The sequence below is a fragment of the Rhinatrema bivittatum genome, chromosome 7 (genome assembly GCF_901001135.1).
Source record: "Rhinatrema bivittatum chromosome 7, aRhiBiv1.1, whole genome shotgun sequence".
In the NCBI taxonomy this organism is placed as follows: Eukaryota; Metazoa; Chordata; class Amphibia; order Gymnophiona; family Rhinatrematidae; genus Rhinatrema; species Rhinatrema bivittatum.
Genome location: NC_042621.1, coordinates 229,492,568 through 229,512,780, shown reverse-complemented (window position 1 = coordinate 229,512,780; position 20,213 = coordinate 229,492,568). Strand labels below are relative to the sequence as shown.

Here is a 20,213-nt window from a genome sequence, read left to right as displayed (position 1 = left end):
CTCAACATCATCCTTCTATATTTCCTTTTTGTAGCTCTGGGCTCTTTTATTTATAGTGGTAGAGCTGTATTACTACACCTACAAACAAGCAGCCACTTACATTATCCATTTAAAAGGGACAATCCTAGCTTAGTAATTCAAACTTTTACATCTGAAATCTTGCATTGCAGAAATCCATTTAGTAGGCTTTGTAAATTTGCAGAAACAAAATGTCCTCATGTAAACCAGTTCCCCCAACCTCCCATTGGAAGTGGTGAAGATGAACAGAAAGAGAATTCAATTAGACATGGGATAAGCCCAGAGGATCCCTAGTTGCAAAGAAGGGAAGGGAAGGCTAGATAGAATCTGGGATCAATGAAATTGGGCAAATTTGACAAGCCTTGTGGTCTCCATCTTCCATTATATTCTTTTTCATGCTCTTTCTTGCCTCCTATGACAGCTTTGAAAACACATCTGTATGCCATCAGATTGACATGAAGACGTGATCAGTCCTCATGCTTAGTTTATATGGAGGACTAACAAATCAACAGCCTTACGTTTTTGATGATACATTAGAGCAGGGTTAGGCGATGCTGGTCCTCAAGTTCCACAGGCTGGTTGGGTTTTCGGGATATCTACACTTAACTATTCACATGATGCATTTGCATGAACCACTTCCGTTGCATGCAAATTTCATCTCGTGCATATTCATTGCAGATATCCTGAAAATACAACCGGCTTGTTGTACTCCAGGACAGAAGTTGCCTACCCCTGCATTAGAGATTCTCCTCTGGATCCTTTCCCACTGACTGGAGATTGGAGGGAATCCCCCATTTGGCAAGACTGCAGGCTTTTTGTGCTCGTTTCTGGATTAGTCCTGTGGACGGGAGAAGCTGTAGATAGATAGATAGATATAGATATAGATATATTTATATTTTGGAGCCATGGCTCGCTTTGTAAAAACTCCAGGAAAGGAATTTGACTTTTGTTTATTGTCCACTTTTTAGCAAAAGCGATGTGGTAGGAATATGTTTCATGTCTCCCTTGGCTGTAAATTCAGTTCTTCAGAAATGGAAGGTGCTAAAAGTTTATTCATATTCTGATTGACATGGTGTAATTTTTTTTTTATTTAGTGATCAAGTGGTAGAGAGCTTGCAAACTGCTTTCCTTTCTGTGGGACTATGAAAGGATGTCTTGCGCTACTAATTATGTTCATTGTTCTTTTGATATTAATTAGGAAACAATGTTATGTTTTGAAAGTGGACTCCAATGAACATGACTTGAAATGAAGCATTCTTTTGTTTCTTCCTAGGTTAACACAGGAAAGGATTTAGATATTAATTAAGCTTTAGGATGATCTTTGGCATATGTGCTTCAAAGGTAGTGTTAAAAAAAAAAAAAAAAAAAAAAAAAAAAAGAGTGATTTGCAAGTGTGCAGAAGTTGGCTTGATTGTAGGGGGCACATTAAATTGCTTGGCATTTTAATTACTTTGCCTCAAAAGGTTTGCTGGGTAGTTTTTTAGTGATGTGGTTAGAATAACTTGGCAATGCCTTTTCTGTTAATTACACTCATTTCCTCAAACTCTCAGGATTGTAAATTGCTGCACTTTTCTGCCTGACTTCTCCCATGCAATGGAGCTGGAGGGGCAGTGGTGGAAGGGACAGCTGGCTGCAGATATCCATCAAGCTCTCCGATATAAAGTAAGTTTGTTTTCTAAATTCACTCTTTTTTCCCCCTTGACAATATTAGTGTGAGAGGCTATCTTTTAAAAAGACAAGAACTCTTCCATTGTGTTCCCAGTAGGTATGAAATGCGTGTACTGTGCTAAGGTTTCAGTGAGCTCAGAAGCTGCGAAAATAGCAGTCCAGTAGAGTTTTAGAATAAGCGATGCTAGAGGAGGTGGGGGCAGGGTGGAGTCACTTTTTGTTCTGGAAGCTTTTAAGTGTTGTCTGGAGTTGAATGCAGCTGGTAAGCTCCCAGTGAGTCACTTCTCACTCAAGTGTTAAGCAGGCCGGAGGGGGAGGGGGAGCAGGACTTCAGGGTGCCACCAGCATTTATATCTGTAAGCAAATCGAGTCCCTACCTTTTGGCACTGGGATCTTGATGGGTGCGTGCATGATATGCAGCTTTCTGATGTCATTTTGGTTCAGACTGAGAGCCCTGGTTTCAAATTCCCATCACGCTGCAGAGTTCCCTCCCCGCTGTGTTTAAATTAAAAAAAAAAAAAAGTTATAACCACAAGTCTCCTTAGTTTTTTTTTTTTTTGTTTTTGTTTTTTTAATACAATGCAACAAAGAGGACTGGCTTAGCTTAGCCTGTTTCTGATGCCCCAAAGACACCCACAGTAAAAAAGAAATAAATACAATTTTTTTTTTTTTATATATAAGTTGATTATGATTAAAAGCCTTTGTCTTTCCACACAGATTTCTGGGTTGTTTTTTTTTTTTTTTCATCTTTAGACATGGATATTTACATACGAGAGATTCAGCATTATCTAAAATGTCTTGCATAGTTTTTCTCACTTTTTTCTCTGTAGTTTCTTGTTTTTCACAGGTTAACTTGCTACTAGGGACGGTAACTTTTTAAACAGGTGCACGCGCTTGTTTATAACACACGTTATAGCCTGCACATGCGTGCGCAATTTTAAGCAAACATGCACCTGTAAACGAAAATTATTATTACTATTATAATGCCGCTTCTACTGTGTAAGTGTGCGGGGGGGGCGGATTTTAAAAGATGCGTACCAACACCATTACTGGTTTTCCTAATCCATTAAGGTAAGGAGTAGGACTTCCAATCTCCCCTACTTTAATAGCCTCTCTTCTCCCTTGTTAACTCCAACCCTTAAAAACCCTGCTGTTCTATTTATGTTTATTTTGTAATTTACACACAATCTGTAGCAGAAATAAATGTACACAGCAGGGGACCCACCTACACATGCTTGCGTGCCTAAGTATTTATATGCTTATTCAAACTAAAATCCAGGAACACCTGTGCTCCGCCCCTTTTGAACTTTTCATTTGTGTGCATATCCAGGTGGCTTTTAAAATCTGCTTGGCACACGCCGGCTCAACTTGTGCGCATATCTCTCTATTTTAAAATTCACCTTTACATTTTTATGTCGGCTGTACCCAGCCTAAAACGTTCATCTACATAAGTATCAATTTGCAGAGTTATCTCTGCATCCACCCACTTGTACATCTATAATCCAGTTTTTCTGTCTGTCTTTTATCCAGAAAGAGTAAGTGAAAATAAAACTTCAGTTCTGCCCTTATTCATCCATGAAATGGAAAACCTGGATCCCTAATCATAATTAAGATGTCACCTTTTCATTCACAAAGAATTTAAAATGTGTAAAACAGTGGCCTGAAACCCCACAGAGTGTGGAATTTAGTCTAGAGCCAAGCAAGTTAATAATTTTAATGGCACAGGGAATACATCTTTAAACTGCTAAGTGGAATGAAATTCAAAGACTTTTGAAAGCTCAAGACTTTTGTTAAGGGAGAGCAGGTATTTCAGTTTGCCTGTTTAATATTTTTCTTTGCTTGTCACATTGGAATTTTGGTTTTGAATACCAATGTGGTAATTTGATTATTCAGCTTCAAAACTTTTCAGAGTGCACTAAATAACTGAACAAGATAAACAGTCGTACTCTGCAGCTGGATCTTTAAAAAAAAAAATTAAAAAAAAATGCAAAGAAGTGTGTGTTTGGTATCACTGAATAATCTAAATGGAAGGTGTTTGCTTTGCATCCAAAAGTACCCATAATACCCAGAGGAGAAGAAAGTGGCATTTCTTGCTACTAAAACAATAAAAAAAAAAAAATCCCATAATCAAAGAAAACGTTGGGATGGCTAAAATATCAGCTCCAGGTAAAGACTAAGAACCATTTGAATCTTTATTTACCATTGAAACTGCACACATCAACTTCAAAACCTCTTAGAACATTCAGCAGAGAAGAAAGCAAATGCTTTACTATTGCATTTTGAGCTAAATAAGTTATGTTCTAGTTGTAATCGTTAGCTTAAATTGTCTGGGATTTTTTTCTGGGCCACATTTATATGATACACTTTGGTTAGGTAGTGTATTCTTTTTCTCTAGTTTACAGTGTATATTTGAATATACCTTAAAACCTGTAAAACGTTTGCCACAATCCTTCTGCAATCTATGTACTAAAGAAATACTTTTGCTGCCTTCCTAGGAACTGAAGCTGCCCACCTATAAAGGCCAGTCTCCCCAGTTAAACCTAAGGCGATATTTTGCAGACCTAATTGCTATTGTGAGCAACCGTTTTAAGCTCTGTCCTGCTGCACGACATCTCGCTGTATACCTGCTGGATCTCTTTATGGACAGATATGACATCTCAATTCAACAGCTGCATGTAGTGGCCCTTTCCTGTTTACTATTAGCAAGTGAGTATATGAAGCATTGGACTGAGTGGTGGTGGGCCAAGCCAGATGAGCTCTTGTACAGGCTACTGTGATCTGCAGCTGTCTGTGAAAAGATGAAAACTTGGTTTTGTTTACCCTGACTACTAGATGGGCCTGGTAGTCTATCTGCTGGCATGTTCTTGTAACTATAGACGAGTGGATCCAATTGTTATGAATGTGTAATGAAGTCCTGCCCCTGAGGACTGTTATGTATTCATCCTGTAATACTTCTCATGAGTTAGGACAAATCTTAAGGGTTTATATATACAGATTAGGTTGAACAAGGATTTGAATCTTCCTCATATATTAGAATATGAACTAAATCCAGCAAAGCAATCCATGCATTGCATTCTCTGTGAACTCCAAGATGTTGAATGTTTAGTTTATAGACCTTTAATTCAAGGGGTTTGTGGGTTTTTTTTTCTTTAAATTTATGCTCATAACCCATCTTTTAAAAATATTTTATTATCTAAGGACATATATTTATCAACCTTCTAAAATACAATTTGCAAAGTATGAGTGGTATCTTATTTGCAAGTGAAGCTGTACCTCCACACTCATCCGATCTCTGCTCCAGCAGAAGTGCCCTAGGTTCATCTACTCCCAGGGATAGCCATAGCTGTAGCCTTCCTGGAGCAGTTTTGTGAGCTGTCCATTCTCAGCCCCTGTGGTAATCTACCTCTTCTACTGCAAGCTTTCTGCAGAACTGCCTCATGGACTGACTGGATGTCTCACAGAATCTTGCTCCTTGAAGATTGCAGCTACTGCTGTCTGAGAGCAAACAAATCCAGATCACCTTGTGCATCTTTCCTGGAGCAGTAATTGAGTAACTGGACTGCAGGGAGAAGGAAAGAGGATGACAGTAAGAGAAAGCTTTAGCCATTTTAATGTTAGAGCAGGGCTTCCCAAACCTTTCCTGGGGACTCCAGAGTGAATATGCGTGGGATAAATCTCTGCATATACTGGGGCAGATTTTAAATACTTGCGTGATCGCGTACTTTTGTTCGCACACCAGGCGCGAACAAAAGTACGCTGGATTTTATAAGATACGCGCGTATCTTATAAAATCCAGGGTCGGCGCACGCAAGGGGGTGCACATTTGTGCAACCTGCGCGCGCCGAGCCCAGCGCGGCCTGCCTGTTCCCTCCGAGGCCGCTCCGATTTCGGAGCGGCCTCGGAGGGAACTTTTCTTCGCCCACCCCCCCCCCCCCCACCTTTGTCGGCAAAGTTATGCCTGTCGGCCGGCAGCCCTGCTGTGTCCTCGGGTCCCGGGGGCTGGTCCGGAGGCCTTGACCACGCCCCCGGGCTGGCGCCATGCCCCCGGGCCCACCCCCGAAATGCTGTGGCACGCCCCCAAAACGCCGCGTAGTTTCGGGAACGCCCCGGACACGCCCCCTCCCTCCCCTTTTTGAAAGCCCAGGGACTTACGCGCGTCCCGGGACTTTACTCGCGCCGGCAGCCTATGCAAAATAGGCGCGCATAAATCCGGAAGGATTTACGCGCGCGGGCCTTTTAAAATCCGCCCCACTGAGTCTCCAGCATATGCACACTTATCTCCAATATGTTCATTGTGGATATCCTGAAAACCTGACTGGTTGTAGAGCTCCCCAGGACAGGTTTGGTCAGCTGCCTTTTAGGAAAATTCTTAGGGGTGGATACCTGCTATTTCACATTTCTTGAATTTAGGGTTGACATGTAAAAAATGTTTATGAAAACACTAAAGAAAATATATTGAGGTCTCTGTGCTATGCAATCCCGGCGCTTCTAATGTTTCTTAGTAACTTCTCAATGCCAGGATTGCTGAGCCTTGAGATCCCAGCACTTCCAGTGATACTAACAGGGAACCTAATATAGGCACTGGGTAGGTGAGAGAGCTTCTGCGGTAGGGTGTCTGCCTGAAGGGTGAAGGAGCAATGTTTTTTCTTAGCAGGGATGGAGAAGGAAGGCCTGGGTCAAGTGGTGATATTTTAAAAATTTCTTTCCTAGCGTGTAGCAGATGGACTCAGGATCAATGGGTATAGTGTACTCCTGATAGCAGTTGGAGATGGATCAGATTTCAATCTGATGTCAGCCCTAGTACATATACCCCTGTAGGAAGTGCAGCTCTTCAGTATTTTCCGTCTCCATAGCAGTTCGGGACTCTATGCACGCTCACACAGCGTTAGAGTAATTTACCAAAGAAATCTTACCTCTACGGACAAGCCCCGCTCTCCTGTGGAGACACCCCTTGGGTCCTTTCCTGAGGTGATTTCCGTGATCCCTCGGAGGTTGGCCTCTGTTCGGCAGCCGTCCTTCGGCGTGGACTTAGCCCCCAGCAACGGGTGAGACTGAGAGGCAGCGGGTGCAATTTTGAGCGCGGCAGTGAAGGTATTCTCCCTCTCCCCCTGCAGCCGGAGACTGTCCGGAACGAAACCGGGAAATGCCGAGACAAGGTAAGGTAGAAAACTTCTTTAAAGTCTCCGGTCTCCGAAGTTCGAAGAGTCTCACAGGTCGCCAGCCAGCGCCAGTGCCACCGGGTTGATAAGCCCTAGCAGGGCTAGGCCCCGATTAGATTTGGGGTCCTCCCACGTGGAGACCCTCTGAGGTGGTTGCCATACTGGCCGCGTGGTCGCCATCACCATTCACCGCCCTGTCCGCCATCCCGACCCGTGCGCATAGAGGCGAGCCATGCGCACAAATACCTTGTGCGCACATCGGCATGCGCATAAACCGTGTGCATAGCGACGCACACAACCACACGACTACTGTGCCGGGCGTATAAGTTTGGCTTGTGCGCACAGCGGCACTCACATCTTATTTAGCGCACACCCAACTTACGTGCACAACCTCGGCGCACTGGAGCACACATCTAGGCCGCCCGGTTCCTGTATTTTTTACACACACAAGCCATGGCGCCACCGGAGAAGAAACTCAAGGCTCAGGGCCTTTGCCCAGCATGGCGCATCAGAGCTGCACAGCACGAGGAGACCTCAGCTCTGTGTATATAGTGCGAGGAGGTCCTGGGGGATTCAGCCCATGGCCCTTCCCAGCCAGTGCCAGGATCCAGCTTCTCGAACAGCATGTCGGACCTCTCATCCCCCAGCGGGAGCCTCCCTCAATCAAACGGGGCTCCCTAAGGACACCATGCCCCTTAATTTAGACCCAGCTTCTATCTCCTGGTTGGAATTCTTCAAAGGCCTGCATACCTTCGTCCACATGCAGCAGGGGCCTTTGATAACAAGGCCACAGCCTCTGCCAGAGGACCTCAACATCCCGGGACCCTCTATGCCCAGAGAAGTGCCTCCACCGCCCAGAAGTCCCACCCTTGGGGACATGGACAACTCAGACAGCGACTCAGAACCCCTGGAGGAAGGAGAACTCCCCCCAGGGACCGAACCCTACTGAACCATGATGAGTTTCTTCACCAAAGATGAGCTTCCAGACCTAGTTACACACAGCCTGAAAGAGCTCACTATCTCGGGCACAAGTACCTTGGGGGAACCTAAGACAAACCCCCTCCTAGAGGGACTCCATCAGACCTCCCGTCATTTCCCACTGTTACAAGCTGTCCAGCAGCTAATTGACTTGGAATGGGAAGCCCCGGAGACCACATTCAAAGGGGGGCGTGCCCATGTACCCTCTGGACCCCGCTTCCAAAGATCTTCTGGCATGTCCGAAAGTGGATGCCATGGTCTGCGCGGTCTCGAAGCGCACTACTATCCCAATCAAGGGAGGAGCAGCACTCAAGGATGCCCAAGACGGACGTCTGGAATCCATCCTCAAACTGTCCTTTGACGTCTCCGCTATGTCTCTGCAGATAGCAGCCTGCTGTGCCGTGGTGACATGCGCCTGCTTATCACAGACAAAGAACAAAGCTCCCGGGAAAGCCCTGGAACCAGCAGTATCATTCTTCATGGATGCTGCTTCTGATCTAGTGCGCACCGCAGCTAGAGGCATGTCATCTGCTGCGGCGGCCAGAAGACAACTCTGGCTCCGAAGCTGGTCGGCAACGCATCGTCCAAAACGAGACTCACAAGGATGCCCTTCAAAGGAACCCTCCTGTTCGGAAGCGAACTAGAAAAGCTAGCCAACAAATGGGGTGAATCCCCACTACCGCGGCTACTGGAGGACAGGAATAAGAGAAACCAGCGACCCTTCCCTCGAACCTCTAGGGGCAGAGGATCAGAGCGCTTCAACCCATACAGAAGCACATATCAGGCGACTCGCCCCGCAGGCAGGAGCCAGTCCTTTCGGAACAAACACAAGAAAAGGGAAGCCGGCTCGGGACCAGGTCCCAGCTGCATCCCACAATGAAAATCAACCGACCCGTCCAAGGGAAGAAGCAATAGGGGGCAGACTTACCCTATTCTATCAAAGATGGGTCGAGAAAACCTCGGACAAGTGGGTCCTAGCCATCATTTGAGATGGATATTATCTAGATTTTTACCACATCCCTCCGGACAAGTTTGTGGAAGCTCCCTGCCACGACCCCTCCAAGAGGATGGCAGCGGAAGCTAATCTGACCAGATTACTCGCCTTAGAGGCTATAACACTGGTGCCCTCACAACAAATAAATACTGGGCACTATTCCATCTATTTTATCGTTCCCAAGAAAGAACATTCCGGCCCATCCTGGACCTCAAGTCGGTCAACTGCCACATGAAGATTCCTCACTTCCGCATGGAAACCCTATGCTCTGTCATAAGGGCAATACAACCCGGGGAATTCCTTACATCCCTGGATCTGTCGGAAGCCTACCTGCACATTCCAGTCCATCAATAGCATCAGCATTTTCTACGCTTCCCGATCCTGGACTATCACTACCAGTTCCAGGCACTACCATTCGGGTTAGCCACAGCACCCCGGACGTTCACCAAAATCATGGTGGTAGTGGCAGCAACACTGAGAAGGAAGGAATCCTCATACACCCTTATCTGGACAATTGACTGATCAGGGCAAAATCCCCAGAGGAAAGTCACCAGGCAACCAACAGAGTCAAAACTCTACTGGAGAGCCTCGGGTGGTTGGTCTGCACAAACAAGAGCTGTTTACAGCCCTCCCAGTCTCTAGAATACCTGGGAGTTCGGTTCGACACCAAACAAGACAAGGTCATCCTGACACAGACAAGGAGATCAAAACTGATGGCCCAGTTGCGAACCTCTCAGCGAGCTTCGCCCCACAGCATGGGACTACCTCCAAGTCCTCGGCCTCATGCATCCACACTGGAAGTAATGCCATGGGCAAGAGCTCACATGAGACCCTACAGCACTCTCTACTGTCACAATGGAGCCCGCTGACCCAGAACTACACTGTTTGTCTCCCAGCTCCCGGACAAAGTTTGGACCCAACTATGATGGTGGCTACAAGAAGGCCATCTGAGCCAGGGAATGAGACTGTCCTCACCGACCTGGATCCTACTCACCACGGACGCCAGCCTACGGGGATGGGGAGCACACTGCCAGGAGTTATGGAACAAAGAAGAGTTTGGATGGAACATCAATCGCCTAGAAACTTGGGTAGTCAGACTGGCCTGCCTACAGTTCAGTCATAGACTCTGAGACAAATCAGTCAGTCATGTCGGACAATGCGACAACAGTGGCTTACATCAACTGTCAGGGAGGAACCAGAAGCCAACAAGTGTCTCTGGAAATAGACCCACTAATGACATGGGCAGAAGCGAACCTTCGAGAAATCTCGGCCATCCACATCGCTGGGAAAGACCACGTCGCTGCGGATTACCTCAGCAGAGAAAGTATAGACCCAGGGGAATGGAGACTTGACCACAGCATTCCAGTTGATAGTAAGCCATTGGGGAACACCAACCATGGACCTCTTGGCAAACTGGTCCAACGCCCAAGTTCCCAACTTCTTCAGCCGCAGACGGGAACCTCAGTCCCAGGGAATCGATGCCCTGGTACAGACATGGCCACAGGAAACTCTATTATACGCCTTCCCACCATGGCCCTTATTGGGCACAATCATCCACAAGATACAACACCACAAGGGACCAGTACTTCTGGTGGCCCCGGACTGGCCAAGAAGGCCGTGGTACGCAGACATGCAAAGGCTACTGACAGGGAGCCCTCTTCCACTACCACCACACAGGGATCTACTCCAACAAGGGCCAATCCTCCACAAGGACCCAGCTCGATTCTCTTACGGCCTGGCCATTGAGAGGACTCGCCTGAGGGAGAGCGGATACTCGGGTGCAGTAATTGACACCCTGCTCCGAGCATGCAAGTTCTCCACATCCCTAACATACATAAAGATTTGGAGAGTATTCAAAGCCTGGTGTGAAGACTGCGACGACATCCCACGCTTAGTCAAAATTCCTGCAATTTTGGAATTCCTACAGAATGGTCTACAGAAGGAATTGTCTCTTAACTCCATCAAGGTACAGGTGGCCACATTGTCTTGCTACGGAACCAAGAGTGAGGCCAGTAGCCTAGCCTCTCACCCGGATGTCTCGCGCTTCCTGAAGGGAGTCGAGCAGATCAGACCACCCCTGAAGTGGCCAGTGCCTCTATGGAACCTCAACCTAGTCCTAGACTTTTTAGCAGGATCCTCCTTCAGACCTCTCTGTGGCCTGTTCTTCCAGCTATTAACACTGAAAACAGCCTTCCTGGTGGCAGTCTGTTCGGCCCGTCGTATCTCCGAGCTACAAGCACTGTCCTGCCAGGAGCCGTTCCTCAATCCGGGAACCATCCAGTTACACACGGTCCTGTCCTTCCTCCCCAAAGTGGTTTCTCACTTCCATCTCGCTACCATCACCAGATGAGCATAAGGACTTGGAAGAATCTCACTACCAGCGCCCCCTCAACGTCGGCAGACTCCTAGTCCGATACCTGGAAAGGTCGGAGTCCATACGAAAGACGGGCCATCTATTCATCCTTCACAGCGGGAAGAAACAAGGGGAAGTGGCCTCGCGGATAACCATAGCCCGCTGGATCAAAGAAGTTATCAAGGCGGCCTATGTAGAAGCAGGCAAGCCGCCACCTTTGCAAGTCAAGGCCCATTCCACTAGAGCCCAGGCAGTGTCCTGGGCAGAAACCAAGATGCTGTCACCCGCCGAGATATGTCGGGTGGCGACATGATCCTCCATTCACACCTTCTCCAGGTTCTACTGCCTGGATGTTCAGGCTCGAGAGGAGACAGCATTTGCAAGGGCAGTACTAACTGCACCTCGGGCAGCTTCCCACCTGGTTCGGGAGTAGCTTTTATACATCCCATTGGTCCAGAGTCCATCTGCTACAAGCTAGGAAATGGAAAAATTACTTACCTGATAATTTCGTTTTCCTTCGTGTAGACAGATGGACTCAGCATCCCACCCATGGCTGCTGTCATTCATGGAATTCTCGGACGACATCCCCGAGAGCGAGTTATTCACAGGTAAGTCAAGCTTTCCCTCCAATTAAGGACACCGATCCTACCGGTGTCACCATTTCTTGGTTGAGGGCACTGGCGGTCTCCAGCTATAACCAATTCAACCAGTCCAAGCTAATAAAGTTAACCAAGTTATTCAGCCACACACATATGCACAATTGCTTTTCGAGGAGAATACTGAAGAGCTGCACTTCCAGCAGGGGTATATGTACTAGGGCTGACGTCAGATTGAAATCTGATCCATCTCCTACTGCTATCAGGAGTACACTATACCCATTGGTCCTGAGTTCATCTGTCTACACTAAGGAAAACGAAATTATCAGGTAAGTAATTTCTCCATTAAGATTGGGGGGGGTTGGGTTCTAGGCCGGGGGTGGGGTTTGACATTGGGCTGGGAGGCCCACAACTTTTTTTTATTTTATGGGTAAGTAGTTGGTTATCCGGCCACACAAGGCTGGATAACTTTTAGTTCTAACCAGCCATATTCAAAGTTATTTGGCTCTATGTATATTCAGCTAGCTGTTTCTCCCACTGAAAATATGGGACAAGCTATCCAGCTAACTTTAGCTGGATAACATGTCCACTACCTGGTCTACTGAATATGGACCTCCATTCACTTTATATTGCTCAAGTATTTATTTTAAATAATTTCTAAACCAGCTCCCCAGTCAGAAGTGACTGCTAGAAGCGATGTACAAAATTAAAATCTGAAATCCTACAATACTAATAGTATGTTGCTTTATTGTTAACTTACACTGTTAAATAGAATTATACAAACAATAATATTAGAACCAAAGCTTGCTTGGTTTTCCAGCAATTTCAGAATTAAATTTCTCCCTCACTCCTCATATTTATAACTACACCAGCTGAAGACTTTACATACCATTTTTCACAAACTTAAGTCATTATTCACAGGCTTGTTGTTAAATCTGCATATTACAAACATCTGTTCACATCATCCTTTGATCTAAAGATTGTTGGGGGTTTTAGATTTCTAGATGTATGTATACTAATGGGATCCTTTTTAAGATGAAAGAAAAGAACAGCAATTACTTTCCGAACTACCTGGCAGTCTTGCAACTATTTTTTTAAATCTTTGTGCCTTCATTTTAAGGTAAATTCGAGGAAAAGGAAGACCATGTACCTAAACTAGAACAGCTCAACAGCCTGGGATGCATGACTAACATGAATTTGGTGCTAACAAAACAGAACTTGCTGCATATGGAGCTATTGCTGCTTGACACGTTTCAGTGGAACTTGTGTCTCCCAACTGCTGCCCATTTCATTGAATATTATCTTTCTATTGCTGTTCATGAGACTGATCTCCATGATGGATGGCCTATGGTGTCTTTAGAAAAGACAAAGCTATACATGGCAAAGTATGCTGACTATTTCCTCGAAGTGTCTTTGCAAGGTACGCTGCATAGTTTCATATAAGTATTCTAGTTCTTGATGAGCCTTCTGAATTCTACATAAACTTATTTTTAATTTTTCCACAGATCATACCTTTTTAAATTATGCCCCATCTTTAGTGGCTGCTGCATGTATGGCTGCTTCTAGGATTATCCTTCGACTCTTCCCAGCATGGCCAACTAGACTGCATCGTCTTACTGCATACTCCTGGAATTTTGTTTTACCTTGTATAGAGCGGCTGTTAATGTAAGTTTGATTTTCTTTTTCATTCATAACAGGTGCATTTTAGTGACTGATTTTAAAAAAAAAAAGTGTTCTCCCAAAGCTTTTCCAGTGAAGCTGCTTCTGACTTGCCCTACCTGCAAATCCAGTCCTGGACATCTTCAGCTCAGTAAATTTATGTTGAATTATGCTATGTTTAGTGGCTTTACAATGATTACTTGTGGATGTTTCTTGTCTTGTAAGATTTTTCATTTGGATTTCACCTGTGAACCCACCCATCCAACCAGTGTAACCTAAAGCAGCAATTGACACCAGCTGGCAAGAGTCAGCTATGTTAAACAAATTCCTCTTCACCTCCAATGTATACAGGACACTAAAATATTTAATACAAATTTTAATTTTCTCTGGGTGCATGGCAGCAGGAAGAGAAATCACAAAATTCTGACAAAAGTAACTTCCTTTTATTAGAATATAGTGCTATGATAGTGATGCATTTTAAGTTGATGCTCTGCTGTAATACTAATGCTTAGTTACCTTCTCTCAACTTTTATTCCTGCCAACCTTCCTTCCTGCATACAACAGTGGAGATGAACATAATTTAGGATTGGCATGACAGGCCACAACCTTATCATGACATGGCACAGCATTTATCTATTTTAGTAATAACCTCTGCCAGTGCAGTGACATAGGGCTCCCTAATATTATATTTTATATTACTAGCCATGGTGGTAAAACTCTGCTGTTCTGGACTAGAGTTATCCCCTAATGATCACTATACCCGTACAGGCATCTCTTACATGTAGGTTCTAGTCCTAGGGGTTCTTGAACTTCCCCAGTATTGAGCAAACACCTTCACTGCATCCAAGGAGGTATTTTGTGTTGGGTTTAGCAACCCCAATCATTTGAAAAGCTGGCTCCGATGCTGCTATATATACTTCTCACCAATCTGGATAACTTTAACTTGATGTCTCTTGTTCAGTGTTCATGTTAGAGCACCTTCTATCTGCTGGATGTGCTGCTTTATTACTTCTGTTTTCCAATTTATTACTATCTACAATTTTTCCTTTAAGTAATCTGCAAGTTCCCCACAGCCTGCATTTGGATATGTTACCTGAACCCTGTTTCTTTAGGCAAAGCAGGAATTTGTGGTGTCATTACCACAGGCTTATTTCATTTTATCCCAATCTAATCCTGCATTTACTCCATATTTATTTTAAATTACTTACTGTACACTAACAGTTTCTATGTCCTTTGGAGATCATGTCCAAGTATCTGTTTTTTGGAGAGGTTTATTGACCTGATTTCTTCCTGGTCATTTTTACTTCCAGCTTGGTAAAAACCACAACTGGGATCTGGTACCCTGAGCTTTCATTTGCAACCACGTGAGGAATTTATTCCCCGCCCCCCCCCTTTTTTTTTTTTTTTTTTTTTTTTTTAAGGATCCCATCTTCAGTTTTTATTTTCCCTGGGAATTTATCAATGTTTATTTCCTAGCATGTAGATAGATGGACTCAGGACCAGTGGGTTTATGCTCACCTGCCAGCAGATGGAGGCTGAGCAAGCTGACGTCACAGTATATATAACCCTTCAGTGACTTCAGTCTGCCAGTATTCTCCATCTCCAGCAGATGGTGAATGTGCATCTGCCTATCGGGATTGCTTTGAGCTTTTTGAAAGGAGACATTTGAAATTCTAAATTCAGGAAAAGAAAGCCCTGCTCTCCTGCAGTGATACCTAAAGGTGTGGTCCCATTTCCCCCCCCCCCCCCCCCCCCCCCCTTTCCCTGTTAAGAATTCCTGAGGTGATTTTCCATGGTCCCTCAGAGGTGTGCCTTTGGTCTGGTAGATGGGTATCCCGGTGTGGACTTAGTTGCTAGTTCATCTGAAAGGCAGCGGGTCAGGAGGCAGAGTGCAGTGGTGACAGCATATGCCCTCTCCACCCGCAGCCGGAGACTCTCTCTGTACTCAGTAAACATTGAGCTCAAGTAAGGTTTAAAAAAAAAAAAAAGTTTTACCTGCATCAGAGACATTTAGAGGCATTTCAGGACTTCCTCATGTTCTCGGCCCGCCATGCCATTGTTCGTTCCTGCTCCCGTTGGGGTTGGGGAACCGGGCGGGTTGAGCGGCCCCTGGTGGGCTTGGTGTGCCCCGCACTTAGGCTTTTTTTTCTTGCACGCTGCGTGGTAGGCCGCAGTGGCTGTTTTTGTGCACTCTTGTGCGTGTTCTGCTGCCCTCTGTAGGTCGTCTGTATGCGCAGTGTGTCAGCTCTGCGCACACATTGTGCGCTCTGTTTTTGGGCACGCTTTATATGTGCACAAACTGTTTGTTTTACTCTTCTTGGCACACAGGTTGTGCATGTGCCTTGCCACACTTTCTTCTAGGCACTTATTTTTTGGGCACATTTCATTTTTGAGCGCAAGCAGTTCTAACGCATGTTTACTGCAGCGATGGTGCTGGTCAGCAAGAAGCCTAAGCATCTTCCTGTTTGTGTTGCCTGTCATATTAGGGCTTCTCAACCTGACTTGACTTCTAACCTGTGTAAGCACTGCTCAGACACTCGGGGAGAGTTGTCTTAAGAAAATAAGAACATAAGAAATTGCCATGCTGGGTCAGACCAAGGGTCCATCAAGCCCAGCATCCTGTTTCCAACAGAGGCCAAACCAGGCCACAAGAACCTGGCAATTACCCAAACACTAAGAAGATCCCATGCTACTGATGCAATTAATAGCAGTGGCTATTCCCTAAGTAAACTTGATTAATAGCCGTTAATGGACTTCTCCTCCAAGAACTTATCCAAACCTTTCTTGAACCCAGCTACACTAACTGCCCTAACCACATCCTTTGGCAACAAATTCCAGAGCTTAATTGTGCGTTGTGAAAGAATTTTCTCCAATTAGTCTTAAATGTGCTACTTGCTAATCTCATGGAATGCCCCCTAGTCCTTCTATTATTTGAAAGTGTAAATAACAGTCACATCTACTCATTCAAGACCTCTCATGATCTTAAAGACCTCTATCATATCCCCCCCCTCCCCCCCCCCCCTCAGCTGTCTCTTCTCCAAACTGAACAGCCCTAACCTCTTCAGCCTTTCCTCATAGGGGCGCTGTTCCATCACCGTTACCATTTTGGTTGCCCTTCTCTGTACTTCTCCATCACAACTATATCTTTTTTGAGATTTGGTGAACAGAATTGTACACAGTATTCAAGGTGCGGTCTTACCATGGAGTGATATAAAGGCATTATGACATTTTCCGTTCTATTAACCATTCCCTTCCTAATAATTCCTAAAATTCTGTTTGCTTTTTTGACTGCTGCAGCACTGAGCAGACAATTTCAAAGTATTATCCACTATGATGCCTAGATCTCTTTCCTGGGTGGAGCTCCTAATATGGAACCTAACATCATGTAACTACAGCAAGGGTTATTTTTCCCTATATGCAACACCTTGCACTTGTCCACATTAAATTTCATCTGACATTTGGATGCCAAATCTTCCAGTCTTGCAAGGTCCTCCTGTAATGTATCACAGTCTGCTTGTGATTTAACTACTCTGAATAATTTTGTGTATATATATATAAAAGCACCGGTCCAAGTACAGATCCCTGAGGCACTCCACTGTTTACCCTTTTCCACTGAGAAAATTGACCATTTAATCCTACTCTGTTTCCTGTCTTTTAACCAGTTTGTAATCCACGAAAGGACATCACCTCCTATCCCATGACTTTTTAGTTTTCGTAGAAGCCTCTCATGAGGGACTTTGTCAAACGCCTTCTGAAAATCCAAATACACTACATCTACCGGTTCACCTTTATCCACATGTTTATTAACCCCTTCAAAAAAAATGAAGCAGGTTTGTTAGGCGAGACTTCCCTTGGGTAAATCCATGTTGACTTGTGTTCCATTAAATCATGTCTTTCTATATGTTCTAAGATTTTGATCTTGAGAATAGTTTCCACTATTTGTTCCGGCACTGAAGTCAGGCTCACTGGTCTATAGTTACCCGGATCACCCCTGGAGCCTTTTTTAAATATTGGGGTTACATTGGCCACCCTCCTGTCTTCAGGTACAATGGATGATTTTAATGATAGATCATACATTTCATTTTTAAGTTCCTTCAGTACCATAGGATGCATACCATCCGGTCCAGGTGATTTGCTACTCTTTTTAGTTTGTCAATCTGGCCTACTACATCTTCCAGGTTCACAGTGATTTTGTTCAGTTCATCTGACTCATCATCCCTGAAAACCATCTCCAGAACTGGTATTTCCCCAACATCCTCATTAGTAAACACGGAGGCAAAGAACTCATTTAGTCTTTCTGCAATGGCCTTATCTTCCCTAAGAGCCCCTTTAACCCCTCGGTCATCTAATGGTCCAACCAACTCCCTCACAGGTTTCTTGCTTTGGATATATTTAAAAGGTTTTTATTATGAGTTTTTGCCTCTATGGCCAACTTCATTTCAAATTCTCTCTTCACCTGTCTTATCAATGTTTTACACTTAACTTGACAATGCTTATGTTCTATCCTATTTTCTTCAGATGGATCCTTCTTCCAATTTTTGAAGGATGTTTTTTTTTTATAAAATAGCTCTTTCACCTCACCTTTTAACCATGTCGGTAATCGTTTTGCATTCCTTCCACCTCTTAGTGCGTGGAATACATATGGACTGCGCCTCTAGGATTGTATTTTTAAACAGTGTCCATGCCTGTTGAACACTTTTAACCTTTGCAGCTGCACCTTTCAGTTTTTTTTCTAACTGTTTTCCTCATTTTTTCCAAGTTTCCCTTTTGAAAGTTTATTGTTAGAGCTGCAGATTTACTTATTGTCCCCCTTCCAGTTAGTTAAAATTTGATCATGTTGTTATCACTGTTGCCAAGTGGCCTCACCACTGTTACCTCTCTCACCAAATCCTGCATTCCACTAAGAATTAAATCTAAAATAGCTCCCTCTCTTGTTGGTTCCTGAACCAATTGCTCCATGAAGCAATCATTTGTTACAACCAGGAACTTTGTCTCTAGCAAGTCCTGATGCTACATTTACCCAGTCAGTATTGGGGTAATTGAAATCTCCCATTATTACTGCACTGCCAAATTGCTTTGCTTCCCTGATTTCTCTTAGCATTTCATCATCTGTCTGACCATTTTGTCCAGGTGGATGGTAGTATACTCCTATCACTATACTCTTACCCAACACACATGGGATTTCTACCCATATAGATTCTACTGAGCATTTAGTCTCTTGTATGACCTTTATCCTGTTGGACTCTGTACCCTCCCGGACATAAAGTGCTACACCCCCACCAAGTTGATCCTCCCTATCATTGCGATATAATTTGTACCCTGATATAGCACTGTCCCATTGGATATCCTCCTTCCACCAAGTCTCTGTGATGCAATGTCAATCTCATCATTTGCTGCTATACACTCTAACTCTCCCATCTTACTACTTAGACTACTGGCATTGGTATACAGACATTTCAAAGTGTGTGTGTTGTTTGTTTTAACAACCTGCTTTTCAGTTGTTTGGGATAATTTGGAAATCATTAGCTTTGGTGATTTTTTTTACATATAGGCATATGGACTATGTTTGCATTTATTTATTTATTTTATTTAAGGCTTTTTTTTTTTTTATATACCGATGTTCCTGTATAGTACATATCACGTCGGTTTACATAGAACCAAAGTTGGAAATTACATCAAACAAGTGGAACCTCTCTGTTGGGATGCCCTATCTCTCCTGCTTCATTAGAATCCTTCAAGGATACATTTCTCCGAACCATGCACTGCTGAGTGACTGTTGGCTTTCCCCCTTGTTCTAGTTTAAAAGCTGCTCTATCTCCTTTTTGAAAGTTAGTGCCAGCAGCTTGGTTCCACTCTGGTTAAGGTGGAGCCCATCCTTTCGTGAAAAGTCTCCCCTTTCCCCAAAAGTTTCCCCAGTTCCTTACAAATCTGAATCCCTCTTCCCTGCACCATCGTCTCATCCACGCATTGAAACTCTGGAGCTCTGGCTGCCTCTGGGGACCTGCACGTGGAACAGGAAGCATTTCAGAGAATGCCACCCTGGAGATTCCGGATTTCAGCTTCCTACCTAAAATCCTAAATTTGGCTTCCAGAACCTCTCCCACATTTTCCTATGTCGTTGGTGCCCACATGTACCATGACAGCTGGTTCCTCCCCAGCACTGTCTATAATCCTATCTAGGTGACGCATGAGGTCTGCCACCTTCGCACCAGGCAGGCAAGTTAGGCGGTCCTCATGTCCACCAGCCACCCTGCTATCTACATTTCTAATAATCGAATCACCAACTATGATGGCTAGCCTAACCCTTCCCTCCTGGGCAGTAGTCCTGGGAGACTTGTTCTCAGTGCGAGAGGACAATACATCACCTGGAGAGCATGTCCTTGCTACAGGATCACTTCCTGCTACACCAGGGTGATGTTCTCCTACTGGGAGACCTTTCTGATCCAAGGTAGCATTGGGGCTGCCAGACTGGATTTGGGACTTGGCTACTATGTCCCTGAAGGTCTCATCAATGTACTTCTGTCTCCCTCAGCTCCTCCAAGTCTGCTTCTCTAGCCTCAGATTTTGCTAAGTCTGGCTCTTGCCATTCTGATGATGGGTCGGTCATGGCCTTGATTGGGGGGGATGCCAGATCTTGGTTCTCCCTTGACTGGCTCCTCTGCTAGCAAGGGCAGTTCTGTGGGACCAGCTCCAGTTCCTTCTGGACTTGGTCTGGACCCAGCTGCTTTTTCTTGGGTGAAAATTTTTTCAGGGCTTACAAGCCTTTCTTCAGGCACATTCCTCTGCTT

General features: G+C 44.7%; 1 protein-coding gene across 4 annotated transcripts in view; it reads left to right on the top strand.

Annotated features, from left to right (window-relative positions):
• Nucleotides 1-20,213, top strand: part of CCNJ (cyclin J) — a 40,781-nt gene that overhangs the window by 9,661 nt on the left and 10,907 nt on the right. For all 4 annotated transcript variants that reach the window (XM_029609948.1, XM_029609949.1, XM_029609952.1 and 1 more), the window contains 4 exons: nucleotides 1,569-1,680; nucleotides 4,182-4,392; nucleotides 12,887-13,186; nucleotides 13,272-13,431. In XM_029609948.1, the coding sequence (XP_029465808.1) occupies nucleotides 1,612-1,680; nucleotides 4,182-4,392; nucleotides 12,887-13,186; nucleotides 13,272-13,431 (740 nt within the window). In that variant the 5' untranslated portion in view covers nucleotides 1,569-1,611. The remainder of the gene's footprint in view (nucleotides 1-1,568; nucleotides 1,681-4,181; nucleotides 4,393-12,886; nucleotides 13,187-13,271; nucleotides 13,432-20,213) is intronic.